The sequence below is a fragment of the Heterodontus francisci genome, chromosome 1, assembly GCF_036365525.1.
Source record: "Heterodontus francisci isolate sHetFra1 chromosome 1, sHetFra1.hap1, whole genome shotgun sequence".
Lineage (NCBI taxonomy): Eukaryota > Metazoa > Chordata > Chondrichthyes > Heterodontiformes > Heterodontidae > Heterodontus > Heterodontus francisci.
The window spans coordinates 78,258,167-78,275,075 of record NC_090371.1 but is presented as its reverse complement, the minus strand read 5'-3'; the positions used below and the strand labels follow the sequence as shown (position 1 = coordinate 78,275,075).

The window sequence follows — 16,909 nt, the reverse complement described above, 5'->3', positions numbered from 1 at the left end:
CCACCACCTTCTCGAGAGCAATTAGGGATGGGCAATAAATGCAGGCCTAGCCAGTGACACCTACATCCCATGAACAAATTTAAAAAAAGAATCCCACACCCTTCAATATCTTTCTGTTGAGTATATACTCACATTCCTTGTGTTTCCTCCCAGGATATATTGGCCTGGATTTTGTGGTGGTGGTAATGGTCAGGCAACAACGCTCACTGATGTTGAAGAGTAATCAGACAGCAACTTCCCGTGCCCATACATGGGCACCTCTATGGGGAAAATCTGGAAGTTGCTGTACAAGTTGCCCTGCTGCTCCAGAAGCTTTGCATTTAACAGTATCTCACAAGTGATTTGACATTGAACAACATGGGAAGAGTATAAGGTTGTAGTACTTGCATGATAAATGTGGATTACTGTGTTTATATTTTGTTGAATTATTTTACTTTTTACCTAGGAGTGCCATTGTGTTCGTTGGGCATTATGAAAGATGCATGGCAACTGCTACGACAGTGCATTAGCCCACCAGAGAATTCCCAGGCTACTACATTTGCACCTTTGCTGAATGATATCTTTCAATTTCTCTGTGGACATCTTACTCCGACTTCAAACCTGGTAGAACAAGAAACAGGCAAGGAGGCTGACCCTAAGGCAATTATCATGGCAATGGGTCACCAGCAGCAAAGGGCAGAGGTAAGAGGTAATGTATTTGGTAAAATCACGCATACAAAAATGCAATTGGAAGGATTTATCTTTGTGTGGATATTGTGAATATGACTCATGATTAACACCTGAATTAATTTTGTGTACAAAACAGAACATGTACAAACATTGCACCTGTTTCAGCTAAACAAAATAAGTGACAGCCATTCGCTGGTTCATTCCTCAGGGCAATGTCTTGACCAATCAGACTCAAGCTGCCTGGTTTAAATTTCAAACAAAGCCTGGCAGTCAACTGTCAGTCACCGTAAACTGGTGCATTCTCCATGACAATGCTTCTACCAATCAGAGTTCACTTGCTAAACAATCAGCACTATCTTCTCATACAGTATAAAATTGTTGTTTTCCCTTACATTGTCCTGATGAGTGCAAGACGAAAAGCTTCGACAACATGTCTCTCTTTTCAGCAATACTGAATTAATGTTGTAAATAATTAAAATTATTTCAATATATTGACCCCTTTATTTTGAATATAATGTGCCATGGCAATAACTGATCAGCAATATGATATTATAGAAATGTGTAGTACAGAAATAAGCCATTTAATCCATTGCACCTCTGCCAGTGCTGTGAAAGTTATTTATTTGCAGCTCTGCCTTTTCCCATACTCTTTAATATTTTGCTTTTTCAAGTATTTATCTGACTTCCCATAAAAAGCTGTTATGGATTCTGCCAGCACTGGTGTTTTGGGTAGGATATGCATAAAATAAAATTCCCAACTCTTCCTTGGTTCTTTTCATGATCTTAAATTTATGGCCTCTTAATTATAAAATTTTCCCTGCTTTTTTATTTGAACTTGTCACAATTTTGTACACCTTTATCCAATAACATAATGGGCTTGATTTTATAGAGCCCTCAACGTCGGGATCCGTGGTCGTTGGGGGGCCTGAAGATGGCCCCAGATGAGGCCCGCCACGGATCTCGCCACTGTCAGGGCCCGGCCCGAACCTCGGGGCGGCGGCGGGACACATGACGGTCTCCCTGCCGCTGGGCGATGGCACCATAATTTTAATAATTAAATCAATTAAATTAAATATACTTATGTCACCTCTTGATGGCCTGCCCCGATCTTAAGCCCGGCGACCGGCACTCCCGCGTCTTTGGATTCCCATCCGGGGAAACGAGGCGAAAAACTGGTGGGGAGGGGGGAGGAGGTAGGTTTATCAGGGCGGGAACTGGGGGTGGTGGGGAGGTGGGGGGAACAGGGTCAAATTAACGTCATGGGTGTAGGGGATGGTGGGAAGGGTTGTAGTTTAAACTTTGTGCAGTTTGGTGTGGGGAGAGGTGGTCAGATGGTAAAGGTAAGTGGTTTGGTTGGGTTTGGGGGAGGGCAAATAATTAATATAATTGTTATTGGAGGGTGGGAGAGGGGCAAAATAAATGTATTCATTTAATTTTATTACATCTATCTTTAAATATTTAAATAAGCCGGTAGGGCTGACACCCCTTTAAAAATGGCGTCAGCGTCTATGCACGGGCTGCTGACGCCATTGCCATGGGTGGACAGCTTGCCCCCTCTACATGATCCGGGAAAGGGGGGCTCTGTGGGGGAGCGCGATCTGCCCCGGCTATTTAAATGAGCCGCCTGCTTGAGATCGCGGCGGCTCTTTGGTGTGTGGCCCACGTGGGCGGGCTGCCATTTTTGAAGCTCTTATAAAATCCAGCCCAATGTTCTTTAGGTACAGGTCGTGTGCTTTTAAATTATGACACCTATTGCCATCTAGTAATATATCTCAATTTGAATTTCAAAGTTAAATTTTGCATTTTTTGTTATAGCTCCGTCTTGAAGCTCTCTGCCAGATTTCATCTTTTCTCTCTGAAATGGAGGATAAAAGTGGCTCCGCATTGGACACTTCAGGGCAACCATTAAAATCCACTGGTCTTCTACTGACAATACAGTTGCAGTTTTTAACTGGCTGCTTTGATCTGGGAACTGCAAACACAGCAAACATCAAACGGAATTGTGGAAAGCTCCAGCATTATACGGTAAAGGAAAGTCTCAAATTTGCAATAAAGACAAGTGATAAACCAAAATGTATGAAGTGTTTAAATACAATTATTTTGCACAAGTATTGTGTGTTGAATGACATTATGACTATAAATATTATTCACCTCTACTAAATTGCAGCCAGCACGTTCTGTAGCAGGGCATAAATATGTTTACATTTGTTTGTATATGTAAGGAAAATACAATTTATATTCTCCTAATGTGTTCTTTTTGCCCCCACCTTAGGATATTACACAGGCTGCCCATGGCAGTACACAGATGGAGCTCCAGGCTGCAGCACATAAACTTTATCAACAGTTGGCCTCAGCTCTGAAAAGGGGACTTGCAACTGGAAAGGAATTCTCAGGTTTAAAAATAATTGTGTTAATTTGGAAATAATAAATTAGAATAATTTTGTTCACTAGTGTCATTATTAATAGTAGGGAGCCATTTGACCAGTTTCTTTTCAACATCTCTTTCCCCACTCCCACCCCACAAAAAAACAAGCTGTGAACAAAGGGTCGTCAGAAAATGTGTATCTAATACACAAGGAAAGTAAGTAGTTTGGATGGTCTTGAGCAAATGGCCACAGGACCACAATAAAAATTGCACCGTCTGGATAAAGCAAATGTTTAAGAACATAAGTTTACTTTCTTGACTTTAAAAACACGAGCTTTCAACTACAGGAAATTGCAGAATATGGTTGTGTGCATTTGTTAATTCTTAAACTGCTAATGTAGGATTGTGGGAAAACTAGACTATGGTCCACGACACTAGAATGGTACCATTTAAAATAAATCATAGATTTTTACAGGATAGAAGGAGCTTATGTATCCATTTCTCAGTTGAAAGATTGAAAATGCAATTATAATCTATCTCCTAAATGGTGTTTCAGATTAAGGGTAATTTTTGAAATATAAAAGCTGGAAAACTGAAAAATGGTTAATTTTGAGTGTTTGAAAACTTTGTTAAAGATTAGGAAAGTCACGAATAGTGCCCTTAATGCTTTTTAGGCAGGATTAAAGATGGCCAGCATAGTGATTGTGTAGTGGTGAACGCACAAAGGAGACTGCATATGGATCAAGGGAAGAGGCTAACAGGCAGGATCCCATGGATAATGGGGTGGTGCGGTGTCTAATGGTTCATAAGGTGAGTTTAGGTCCCTTCCTCCTACACCTAGCTCCCCAACAAGTCAGTTAGTCTCCCCTGCACAATATTGCCATATCGCAGCAACTCCCAAACTCTACCCTCTGCCCAAATCCTGTTAGATCCCAGATCCCCTTTCCCCAGGACTCCTCCTTCCTCTCCACCACCCCACCCCTTCAAACCTGTTCCAGTAGTCTCAAATTGCAGAGGGTGTGGGGAGAAAAGGCTGTGTTGTTCATGGGACCCATTAGCCAATGTTCCTAAATTCTGGATCCCCACTTGAAGTACTGTTTGACCCTGAAAACTTTCCCTGAAACCTCATCCCATTTCCCCTGCTCCATTTTGTGAAGCTTCCAGATCCCAAAGCATAGCTTTCATGTATGTCTGTTTATTGGTTTCGACTTGATTTTTATGACTTTTTTGCTAAACATTCCATAGCCTTAGTTTTTTATTACCAGTGACTCTGTTTATCTGTTATAAAAACAGCTTGCAGCTGTTAAAAGATTACTTTAGCTTGAAAAGCCCTTTTGGCCTTTGCAATGCTTGCTGGTCAGATTCAGTCAGTTTTCTGTGCACCTGTATGTTGCAAAGCTTCCTGTATTTCATTTAAACTATCGATGCTTCTGGGTTGGAAAGCTTTGCAAATCTCAACCACAAATTTTGATTAAAATATTATTTTTTACACAGTGCATTCTAGATCCTAACCATTCACTATGTAAAAAAAAAAAAAATCCTCATGTCATCTTTGGTTCTTTTGCCATTCACCTTAAATCAGCGTCCTCTGGTTCTCGACCCTTCTGTCAATGGGGACAGTTTCTCCCTATCTACTCAATCCAGATCCCTCATGATTTTGGACTCCTCTGTCAAATCTCCTCTCAACGTTTTCTTCAATGACAGAAACTCCAGCTTTGCTAGTCTATCCTTGTAACTGAAGCCCCTCAACCCTGGAATGATTCCAGTAAATTTGTTCTGCACGCTCTCCAATGTCGTCATTTCCTTCCTAAAGTGTGGTGCCCAGAATTGGACACAATACTCCATTTGAGGCCGAACCATGTTTTCTGAAGGTTCATCATAACTTCCTTGCTTTTGTACTATATGCCTCTATTGATAAAACCCAGGATCCCATATGCTATCTCAACCTTCCCAGCCATCTTCAATGATTTGTGCATGTGCACCCCAGGTCCCTCTGCTCTTGCACCTTTTTAGAATTGTATCCTTTATTTTATATTGCCTCTTTTTGTTCTTCCTACCAAAATGTATCTATTCACATTTCTCTGCATTAAATTTATCTGCTATCTGACGCCCATACCACCAACCTGTCTGTGTCCTCATGTCCAACATATAAGAACAAGGAGCAGGAGTAGGCAATTCAGCCCCTCGAGCCTGCTCCGCCATTCAATACGACCATGGCTGATCTCATCTTGGCCTCAACTCCACTTTCCAGCCCGTTCTCCATAACCCTTCAACCCATTTCTAATTAAAAATCTGTCTATCTCCTCAAATTTACCCAATGTCCCGGCATCCACCGCACTCTGGGGTAGTGAATTCCACAGATTCACGACCCTTTGAGAGAAGTAATTTCTCCTCGTTTTAAATCTGCTACCCCTTATCCTAAAACTATGACCTCTCGTTCTAGATTGCCCCACAAGAGTAAACATCCTCTCTATGTCTACTTTGTCAATCCCCTTAATCATCATGCATACCTCAATTAGATCTCCTCTCATTCTTCTAAACTCTAGAGAGTAAAGCCCTAAACTGATCAATCTCTCTTCATAAGACAAGCCCCCCATCTCTGGAATCAATCTAGTGAACCTTCTGTGAACTGCCTCCAATGCAACTACATCCTTTTTTGAGTAAAGGGACCAAAAATGTACGCAGTACTCCAGGTGCGGTCTCTCTAATGCTTTGTACGATTGCAGCAACACTTCCCTACTTTTATACTCTATTCCTTTAGCAATAAATGCCAAAATTCCATTTGCCTTCCTTATCACCTGCTGTACTTGCAAACTAGTGTGTGATCCTAACACTGACCCTTTGCTTCATAATATCTTCTGTCCTTAGCTAACTTCCTAAACATGCTGCCACATTTCTTTAATGTCATGTGCTTTAATCTCATGAATAAACCTCTTCACCTTATCAAACACCTTTTTAATTTCACATCTCCTAATACACTATCCGCTGCATTTCTTGTATCAATATTCCTCAGTATTTCCTCACCAGATTATGAAGCTTGTCAGACATGACTTGGTTTTATTAAGCCATGCTTGCTGCCCTTAAGTCATTTTGAAAGTTTACCCAATATTAATGGATGACTGATTAGGCTATAGATATCAAGTATTATATAGTATATAGAACAATGTATTACACTGACAATCCAGTCCTCTAACACAACTTCCAAGTCCAAGAATGTTTGAAAGATTGTGATCAGACCTTCGCTATTTCCTATTGACTTCCCTTGTCATTCTGGGATGCACTCCATCAGGACACATTGCCACTTCGTGTTCCAACAACTTTTTCAGAACTGGTACCTTATCTATTATTGTTCTATCTTAATTTATCCAACCTTTCCTCTTGTATCTTTTCTCGTATACTTTTCTGTGAAAACAGATGCAAAATACTAATTTGGTATCTCTAACATTCATAGAATTTTTTGCTGTTGAAGGAATTCTTTCATTTATATAATGTCTTCAACATAGAAAAGTATCCCAACACATTTCATGCATGTCAGGCAAAACAGACACCTAGCCACAGGAGGAGGAATTGGGAGACATGACCAAGTGCTTATGTAATATGTACTACGAATGCTGGAAATCTGAAATAAAAATCGAAAATGCTGGAAATACTGAGTAGGCAGCATCAGTGGAGAGAGAAACAGATTTAACGTTTCAGGTCAATGATCTTTTGTCAGAACTCAGAGTTCAGAGCAGAATGCCAGCATTTTCTGGGGGGGGGGTTTTGTGAGCAAATGCTTGCTGGAAGAGGTGAATTTTAAGGACACCTTAAACCAGGGAGTGCGATGTCAGAAGGGAATTCCTGTGTGAGACTTAAGTGGCTAAAGTGTTGAGTTCAAAGGAAGTGTGCGAAAAGGCTGGAGTCAGAGAAACATAAAATTTGGGACTTGGTAGGGATGGAGGTAGTTGAAATTGAGGTAGAGAAATTGAGTGGGGTGGTGAGGGAAAAGAAGCATCTTCTGTAGTTTTATTTTCTGTCTATAATTGGCCCTTTTTTTAACTATTTTCCTAATTTTTATGTGTCGTAAAATCCTTCATTCTCTTCCACTTGCCTGCCAGTCTTTTCTTCCTGCCCTGTCCTGGATTTCTTTTTTTGCACTCTTCGTATTTACTATACATTTGCTTGATTTTCTTTTGTATTGTTTTGCTGGATTTGGCATATGCTTTAAGTCTCATATTAATTTTGCATTCAAAGAGCTCCAGCTTTTGCTGCACCCTTTGTACTTCGTGAGTGAATAGCTTTTGTTGCACTATTTCCTGGAACTACATCTCCAAAATACACTGATCTAGAAAGCAGTCTTTGACACATTGAGCTGGATTTTATTGCGCTTTAAGGACCACCCGTCACGGTCATGGCAGCTCATTATAATGGATGCGACGCGACGTCCCCCCAAATGATGTGATGGGGGCGGGAGGTTGAGCATCAGATGCTGGGGCCCTATTTAAAGGGCAGCCAGTGCAACATTATTGTTTTGAAGGCTGCAGAGAGTGGTCACTGGCGTTTTGTGCTCCTGAAAAATCTATTTTGGTTTTTAACACAAGCCCAAATACTGAAGATGGCAGAGGGACACTCCAGGGTGGCTCGACGGTTCAGTGATGCCTCCCTGCTCATTCTGCTCCAGGCTGTGGCGCAAGGTGGGTTGCCCTCTTCCCCAGCAATGGCAAGAAGAGGCCCTCCCCCCTGACCAAGGCAGCCTGGCTGGAGGTGACAGAGGAGGTCAGTAGCCATGGGGCCGTCCGGCATGACTGGGTACATTGTTGCAAGAGGATGAATGATTTGCTCCGCTCCGCAAAAGTAAATGGCACTTTATATCATGGCTCTATTGAACTTGGGTGTGCCCACAGAGTGGCACATGTGTGCCACAGCCATGCCAAAGACATGGAGGTTGGGCAGGGAGGAATGACTTGACATAAATGGCTGTATGTATGATAGAACTTACCCTTGTCTGCTGCTCAGAACATGGCACCTACATGAGTAGCTCACTCAGTAGTGCACATCCCCCATCTTTGGGCCAGCAGCCCTCTTGTGACACGTGTTGTGTTGTTGATCTGCCATGCGTAATATCTGCCTTCTTGCTCCTCCAGGCTAAGAGGGTCCATAATGCAAGGGAGGCAGGCTGCACCGATGGAGGAGTGCCAGATCTCAAAAAGCTCACTGACATGGAGGAGGCGGCCCTGGTAATTTCCGCAATCCAGTTCATTCGGTGAAGTCGGGCTCGAGGCTCTGGGTGAACATACAGCCGTTTGATATACACAACAGTGACTGTAAAATTGTTATTTTTTGAGACAATGCTGTCATACTCATTACATGCACAACATCAAGACTGATAGTGTGCTCTTCTCATTGTATCTTGAAAGTCAACACTCTGAAACGAACCAGGCGGCCCACAACATCTCCCCACCTCAGAGGAAGAGACATCTTCAGAGGAAGCAGCGTCCCATGACACTTTCACACCTTCCACTAGCGCAGATACAGTCACCTCAGTGGAAATGCGATTGGCCATAGAGTCTGGGTCACAAGCTGGTGAGAGGACTGCACACGCGCCCGAGCAGCTGACTGATGCTGAGACAGCCGAGGCTCCTGACAGTCGGAGGGTTGAGAGTGCCCAGGTCCATGCTGAGTCCAGGCTACTGATGAACCTCTGTTGCCTACAGCACAGGGCATGCTGGAGCTGCAGCAGCAGTCCTGGCAACATCTGGTGGAGATGCCACAGGCCATGCGCAGCCTTGAGCAGATGATGGGGGAGTCCATCCAGGCCAAGACAGCTGCCATGTCCCAGGCATATGAGCGCATGGCGTCATCCATGGAGACGGCGGTGGCCCTCTTTTTGAGAGCCATATTTCATTGATTCGTGCTGACCTGAAATCCCTTGCCAAGGCCATCAGATTTTCAAATCAGTGGCAAGGCGAGAGAGGGACCAGGGGCATGCAGATTTCCCCGACCCTGGTCCTCCCTGGGAGAGCAGAGGGGCTCAAATGAGCCCTGAGATAGAGGAGGTGAGCCTGCTTGCCATATCTAGGGTCCCCCCTCCAGGTGATTCCAATGTGGACGCCAGCCCCATGCCCCTCCACCGATGAATCAAGCTCCGTTAGCCACAACGTCTGAGGAGAGTACTGCATTGACGCAGGATTCTCCCAGCCTGCCGGGGCCCTCCAGGCCGCACATGCAGAGGATGACCGCCAAAGTTATCCACAGCCAAAGAGCAATCAGATCAGCAGTCTTCCTCCAGTCAGGCTGCTAGCGCAGAGGTGGCACAGCGAAAGAGCACTCACAAACGTTTTAGAAAAACACCTTGACACAAATGGGTCTGCACGAGTGACACAACACTAAAAAGCTATCTCACAAAATGCTCTTCATAAACATGTGTGTCATTTTTACTGTATGAATGACACGTGGCAGCATTTACCGATCCTGTCTCCTCCCATTACGTCTTTGGCCTTTCAGAACTGCCAATGTATGGTGTTGTGGGACAAGTCAATCACCACACGAGGTGACTAAGCTGCAGGTTTCGATCATTTATTCAAGCGGGCAGTCCGAGAGTACTCTGATTTTACACACAAAGATACAAACTTATATACTGTCCTTGTCGCGAAATATGGCCAAAAATGGATGATTGATCATGCACTTTAATGAATACACCATTTTATTCTTATCAGTGCTCACTCCATATGGGTCCATTATCACTTTGTTTCACATTGTGCAGCTTGGACCAATCCCAGCTCCAATCTTGACTTCCTAATCCTCCCCGCAGTTTGTCTGTTTCTTTCTCATCCTGACTTAATTATATTCTGTTGAATTGCCTTTCCAATGCATTGCTTATTTCTACTTAACCCCTTCAGTCCCCACTTTTGGCCCTTGGCCTAGCCCAAGATGGCCAACAGACCTAAACACTGCTGTGCTCAACTCTCATTGCTCTACGCCACTCATTGACACTGGCCAGGTATCGAGTTTAGGGTTGCAAAGGCAATTGACTACACCATCCGTATGAATCGGCCCTGTAGTAAGGGCTCGCAAACAACCTGTCTAGCTCCCAAGTTCTCATGTCCCCATACTAATGGCCTCTCCTTGTGTGTCCTCCTGACCCTGTAAATTAGGCATGTCAAATATATGGCCATCACTCCTTGGGCAATGACCAAGATGTGGGAGATGATCCTGAACCAGGGGTGTATCTGTACGTTTGAACCCCAGTTCCATAGGTCCTCCCACCATGTTGTATCATCTATCTGTTTGACTTCCTCTTCCAGCACCTTAGTTTGTTGTGTATTGCGCCCTATGTACCTGCTGTAACCCCTCACAGATGGCTGTGAGGTGAGTGGGCAACGGTGGGATAAAATGAGAAGTGACTCAAGTACCGTGTGAGGTTTTCCTTTATGTTCTCAGTAACCTGCAAGCTGACCGTTTTTCCCTTTTATATATCTCCACCTGCTCTACCTTTCCCACCCTCGCCGGTAACTGTGGTTGTAGACACATCATGTGATTAGCTATAGGTCAAGACCGGTTGTGTTTGCCCTGATGCTCCCGTTGTGTCGTAGTCAGGCAATATCTCCCTTTTCCCACATAGGCAACGTGGGTCGGTTCCATTACTGCTCATATAGCTTCCATTGTACAATTGACCGTTGCGTTAAATCTGCATTTTGTCTATTCAGTCATATATATTGGATATGGACACACCACGGCAGAGGCTTCTACACGACATCTATCTAAGGTAGTACTTATCATTTCCCCTTCCATCTCCACAGCATATGGCAGTATATCATGATATCTTACATAATACTCTCCCCTTAAAACCCTAATATTCTACTTCGAGAAACATCTTTCCAGGTGATGATTCTGGTATAACTGGGATCGCCAAGACCACACCTATCAATAGGCTATTATTGACAATACATATCTCATCAGTTTTATGCACGTCTTAAACCTCTGAGCTGGCAACCAGTCATGTTTAGGACAACTGGTGCCAGCTCATGGTGTACATTGTTATACAAGATTTTACTCGTTTTGTCAGTACTAGTCCATTCTGTGGCCCAGGGCTCAACGCTGGGCAAGTGGAATCCGTTAATTGTGTCCTTAGTATTGGGGTTTTCCCCATTGTATCGGTTATCACTGGTGGTAAGAGGTGGGGTTGTGGACTGGAGCGGCTTCAGGCAAACTTGCCATGGCCCATGCCCGCCACATTGGTAGATCCGATTGTCCTTGATCTCTGGCTTAAAGGTGAGGTCATCCAATCCTTACACAGTCTTGCGGTAGAAACCAACAAGTACTAGCATGCCTTCCCATCCTTGGGGCAGTCCTGCTGCAAGGGCTCACAGTTCTGGCTTGTGTGCACATGCACAGTTAAATTTAGAAATATGATGCAGCCCCACTGCTGGAAAACTAACATACCTCGTGGAAAGGTTGTCCTTGGAGAAGATGACTTGCCTGTTTGTCCTCTTGGGGGGGTGCAAAAATCAATCCTCCCACACTACAACAGAAACATGTTGCCTGTCGTACACTAAGCTCCAGGATATTTGAGTTCCCCTTGCATCCTGCGGTTGAGCTGTTGTGATATAATCCGGTTGTCACTTGGCGGTTTGAACCTTTGCTGATCCCCAATCCTAGGAACATCAGCATTGCGAGTAGCATTCTGTCAGATATAATGGGCCTTTGCAGTCGTCACTGGTCAGCTGTGATTAATTCTGCAGTTACATATTTCCGTTGTGTCCAGTGTTTCCAGCGTCCCTTCCCTCTAATGTCCACACAGGCATAGGTATCGCTGGTCATTATTACCTCGTAGGGCCCTATCCATTTAGGCGCAAACCCTGGCTTCTTGGGCATTACTTTTACCATTACCCTATCACCGACGCTAGGCACCTTCGCCTGTTTCGCTTTTGTGTCTGAGACCATATCGCATACGATCTGCTAGTCTCTAACTTCCTGTCTTAGCTTATGCAGTTGTTTTCATAGTTCTCTCACAAATCCTTTAACCCTTTCTCTAGCGGGTCCAACTTCCTCACTACATGCTACGACGTCTCCTGGCAATCTCATTTCCCTTCCTGTCATTAACTCATACGGGGTTAGTCCTGTCGTTCTGTTGGGCTTTGCGCTGAGTCCCATTAGGATTCCAGGCAACAGGTCGGCCCATCCCGCCCTGTTTCCTGGATGGCTTTAGCCAGTGCTTTCTTCAACATCCTATTCATTTGTTCCACCATGCCTGAGCTTTGCGGGTGATCGGGAATGTGAAACTTCTGTTTTATGCCTAATAATTTACAAGCTTCCTTGTTCACCCGACCTGTGAAATGTGTCCCTTGATCCGAAGCTATCTGCAACAGTATTCCCCACCTGGGGATTACTTCTCCAGCTATTATTCAGGCCACGATACTGGCTGAGCAGTCCCGTGTGGGAAAGGCTTCCACCCACCTCGTAAGCTGGTCGATGATGACCAAATAGTAGTTCTTTCCCCGACTTGGTGGGAGGGGCCCCATGAAATCAATTTGTATCTGCTCCCATGGCCCCTTCGGTCGGGGTTGGTGTGACATACCGACTTTTGTTGGGTGTCCTGGGTTGTGCTGTGCACACACCAAACACGTGATAAAGTTTTGTGATATCCCTTTCCATACCTTGCCATGACCAGCATCTACTCATTCTCCCTAACATGGCTTCGCTCCCATGATGTGCATTCCCATGGTATATGTTCATCAGGTTATGTTGGATACAAGGCGGTGCTATTACCCTACTGTCCTTCTGCCAAACACTGTCAGACTTCACCAAGGCATGTGTGTCCTTTGGATGCATACAGTGGAACACTTGCATTTCCCCATGTTTAGTCCAACATTCCCTATTATCATTACAGGGCTTAAGGTGGGGCAGTTCTTAACGTAACATCTGTTTTTCATTTGGCCTAAAGGGGGACATGCGTTATCTTCTCAGTTACCTCTTTTGTTTCTACTTCATTGCCGTCTTCATCAACTTTAACATTACCCTTTTCATCCTTTACTTTCTTTTTGAGGTTTTGGTCTGTACCATCATCGAGGCCATTTTGGGAAATTCAAGAGGGGGGTTGCTATGGGAATTACTCCCGCTCCCTCGTACGGGGGCGGATGTTCCAAGTTTTCGGCTGCCTCCTCTGCCGGGCTTCCCCAATCAACTGTACCATCAATGTTATCAGAGGCGGGGGATACCGTCACCACCCGACAGTCCTTAGTCTTTGCTGCATATGGGCTTTCACCCGCCTGCATAGTTGCAAGCATAGTGCAGTCACGATATCTGCCTCTTTCTGTTCCTTGCCCTTTTTCTGACCTATCTGCCAAGTTTTCTGCTTCTTGGGGGTTTCCTCTGGATTCCACCGGTCCTTTTGCATTCTTTTAATAATCTTTTTATGTTGTTTTGCCATAAACTTAGTCATGGAGTCTTCCAGGCCCCAAGTGAAATGCATTTTGTTACTCAATTTCTTTTCTGACATTTTGCTAGCTTCCTGACGTTGCCCAGCGCGTTTTCCTATCCCCTATCCCCTTTGTCTCTCCTGACCAGCGTGGCTTTACGTCCTGTATACCTTACGGTAAGCGGTTCTGACTTCTGCGCGGCTTCAGACTTATTGTCCCGCCCGCATGGTTCCGCCTCCTTACCTGCTGCCTCCTGTCCTGAGTCCTCCTTTAGATTCTTCGGGTACTCGCCCAGATCTTCGCTCGAGTAGGTTTACTGCCCTCACTATGGGTGGTAAATAAATATACTCATCTGCTTGCGGTGCCGCTCCGATGGTCCGGTGCGAGTGTCCTGCTGTTGTGGAACAATGTAATCACCACATGAGGAGACTCAGGTACAGGTTTCGATCATTTATTCAAGCATTCTCAGGGAGAGACCACCTCGGGCAGTCCGAGATACTATTATGGTTTTACGCACAAAGATACAAACTTATATACCGTTCTTTTCATGTAATATGGTCAAACAATGGATGATTGTTCATGCACTCTAATGAATACACCATTTTATTCTTATCAGTACTCACTCCAGATGTCTCTAGCCTGGGTCCATTATCTCTTTGTTTCACATTGTGCAGCCTGGACCAATCCCAGCTCCAACCTTGACTCCCTAATCCTGCCTGCAGCTTGTCTGTTTCTTTCTCATCCTGACTTAATTATATTCTGCTGAGTTGCCTTTCCAATACATTGCATATTTCTGCTTAACCCCTTCAATGGAATAACATCATTGACATGCCATCATTACTCGTGTGTCTCCATGGATGCAGTAACATGGACAATGGCTCAGTATGCTGCTACCAGTAATGGTGGAGACGAAGATGGTTACAGATTTGGACTGCTGCACAACAGGTGAACGAGGGTGCTGTGTGGCTTGCAGAGCACGTGGTGTTTTCTGCGACGTGGAGAATCTTTGATCAATAAGGTGTTGCTGTGCATCCCTTGCTCACCGCTCGCCCTGCATGCGCCGCCTGGATGCTCTCTGTCCTCCCATGCGCCTTTACTGCAGTAAGTCCTTTGCATCCTCGTCATCCAAGGAGGAGTCCTGCTGACTTCAGTCCTCATCCTGCAAGACCTCACCCTATTGAGTGCGTAGTTGTGCAGAGCACAGCAAACAGCAACGATACGAGCTACCCTTTGCAGCTCGTACTGCAGGGCACCACCCAATCTATCTAGGCAGTGGAAGTGCATTTTCAGCATGCAAATAGCCTGCTCAGTGGTGGCTCTTGTAGTGTCGTGACTGGCGTTGTATCTCTCCTCTGTATCAGTGTTGGGGTGTGTCACTGATGTCATAAGCCATGTCTGCAAGGGATGCTTTTGTCTCCAAGAAGCCAACCCTCGATGTGAGCTAGTTCAGTGCACAGCAGCGGCAGCTGCAAGTGGCGCAGTATGAAGGCGTCATGGCAGCTGCCTGGAAACCGGGCACAGATTTGCGTGATGCATTTCCGGTGATCACATACTAGCCGCACGTTAAGCGAGTGGAAGCCCTTTCTGTGCAGCTAGTCGCCCAATGGGAGCCTTGATGGCCACATGGTGCAGTCTATGATCCCTTGCACCTGTGGGAATCCTGTGATGGAGCCGAAACTGATAGCCCTCTGGGCACGTCCTGAAACAGACATAGTCACCTGCCCTCGGTACAGGGCATCAGTGATCTCCCTGATGCAGCAGTACACTGCTGACAGTGTGACCCCACAAAGGTCTCCGGTGGGTCCCTGAAATGTTGCAGAGACGTAAAAGTTAAGAGCCGTTGTAATTTTGAGGGCCACGGGCATGGGATGTCCACCGAAACCCGTCGGCTGCAGTTCTTCGTTCAGGGCACAGAGATGTGTCGCCGCCTCTCTCAACATCCACAGTCGCCTCCAACATCTGCAGGTATGTCATGTGGGACCTACAGATGTGCGGCGATCTATTGTGGCGAGCTGTCCTTGGGGGGCTGCTGCTGCTCACGACCGGCTTCTACGTGGGCTGCACCTGCCTTTTGGTTTTGCCTGTGGCACATATGGCTCCTCACAACAAGTAGAACAATGAATATAGGGTGAAACATCTCCATTAAATCCTGGCTACCTGACCCGAACCAGACTAGATCCAACTGCATGTGTCAGGTTTGGGTTGGGTCCGTATTCCGAGTCTAGCATTCGAGGTCTGGAAGGTGCTGCCTCCGGGAACATATGGGATCAGGCTCACCCGTGATTCCCCACAAATCCGTCTGCAGGAATAGCCGGAACGGATGAGCGATATTCGTGTCGGGCCAGGTCGGGCACAAAAAAGATTAAAGGACTGAGGCCTGGGTCGGGTTCAGGTTGTTTATGGTCGGGTCGGGCCCAGGTCAGGTTTCAATTTTATACCCGAGCAGGCCTTTAATCTCCATCTCCAAGTTGCAATTAAACTCAGGTACTTTCGAAGAAGTGAAGGAACAAACCGGGCAAAGAATGATGTTGACTGGTACCTCAGGTCCTTTCAGGCATCAACTATATGGCATGGTATTGCCCATCTTGGCTCCCACTAAGAGTGGCACAGCATGACCACATTCAGATTGTAGCAGCAGCATCGATTGGCCCACCAGCCAGATCACCTTTAAATGCCTACAGTTTCTGACACCCTCCCCACACACGGGGTTTCCAGAGTGTCATTGCTCCTTCACTCACACAAACATTCAATGGCACAGAGCGCCCCCCTTTATGGAAGGAGGGTACGCAGTAGCTCCCTACACGTATGCAGAGTTGTGTCCCCTGTGATACCATCCCCTTTCTCCGAGAGCCGTCTCGCAAGACTTACCTTCACAGGCTCTGAGGACTGCAACTACAGTCCGGCCAACTTCTATTAGTTGTGAATGGGATGGCACGTAATAGACGCCCATTCACCAGAATATGTGGAACTGTTGAGTAAGAGGCAGCGGGATGCATAATGAGGTAAGGTAAGTAGTGCTTTGCATATTTAAATTGGGCTTCTGCCACCGAGCAGCCGGGGGGGCGGGTGGGGAGGGAGGCCGCTCTGAGGCATCGCTGCCGCTGGTAATATGGGGCGGGGCCTTCCCGGCGTTGGGGAGCGTGGTGGGACTCTCCCATAAGAATTTTCTGGGGCCCCCCCACCACAACCCCCAACATCAGGGGGGCTGGTAAAATCCAGCCTATTGTAGACATTTCTTTCCTTCTTTGCAATTTGCACAAATTTACCTCTGCCTATCTTTGGATAATTGAGATCATTCATTATTATGCCCTTGTTATTTCTGCATATTTCGCGACCTTCTGTCTTCCCTATTTCATTTCTGCTGTTTGGTAATTTGTATTATGCTCCCAGTAGAGTAATACTTTGTCGCTTTACCTTATCCTAGTAGATTCTGCTTTTGTATCAGTTTGTTATCGTGTTCTACTACTGTTGTGGCATA

The 16,909-nt window shown here is 45.5% G+C and overlaps 1 protein-coding gene across 7 annotated transcripts in view; it reads left to right on the top strand.

Moving 5' to 3' along the window:
- LOC137370144 (probable E3 ubiquitin-protein ligase HERC1) overlaps positions 1-16,909 on the top strand; it is a 480,710-nt gene that overhangs the window by 145,175 nt on the left and 318,626 nt on the right. For all 7 annotated transcript variants that reach the window (XM_068032400.1, XM_068032409.1, XM_068032373.1 and 4 more), the window contains 3 exons: positions 446-681; positions 2,485-2,694; positions 2,942-3,062. In XM_068032400.1, coding sequence (XP_067888501.1) covers positions 446-681; positions 2,485-2,694; positions 2,942-3,062 — 567 coding nt within the window. The remainder of the gene's footprint in view (positions 1-445; positions 682-2,484; positions 2,695-2,941; positions 3,063-16,909) is intronic.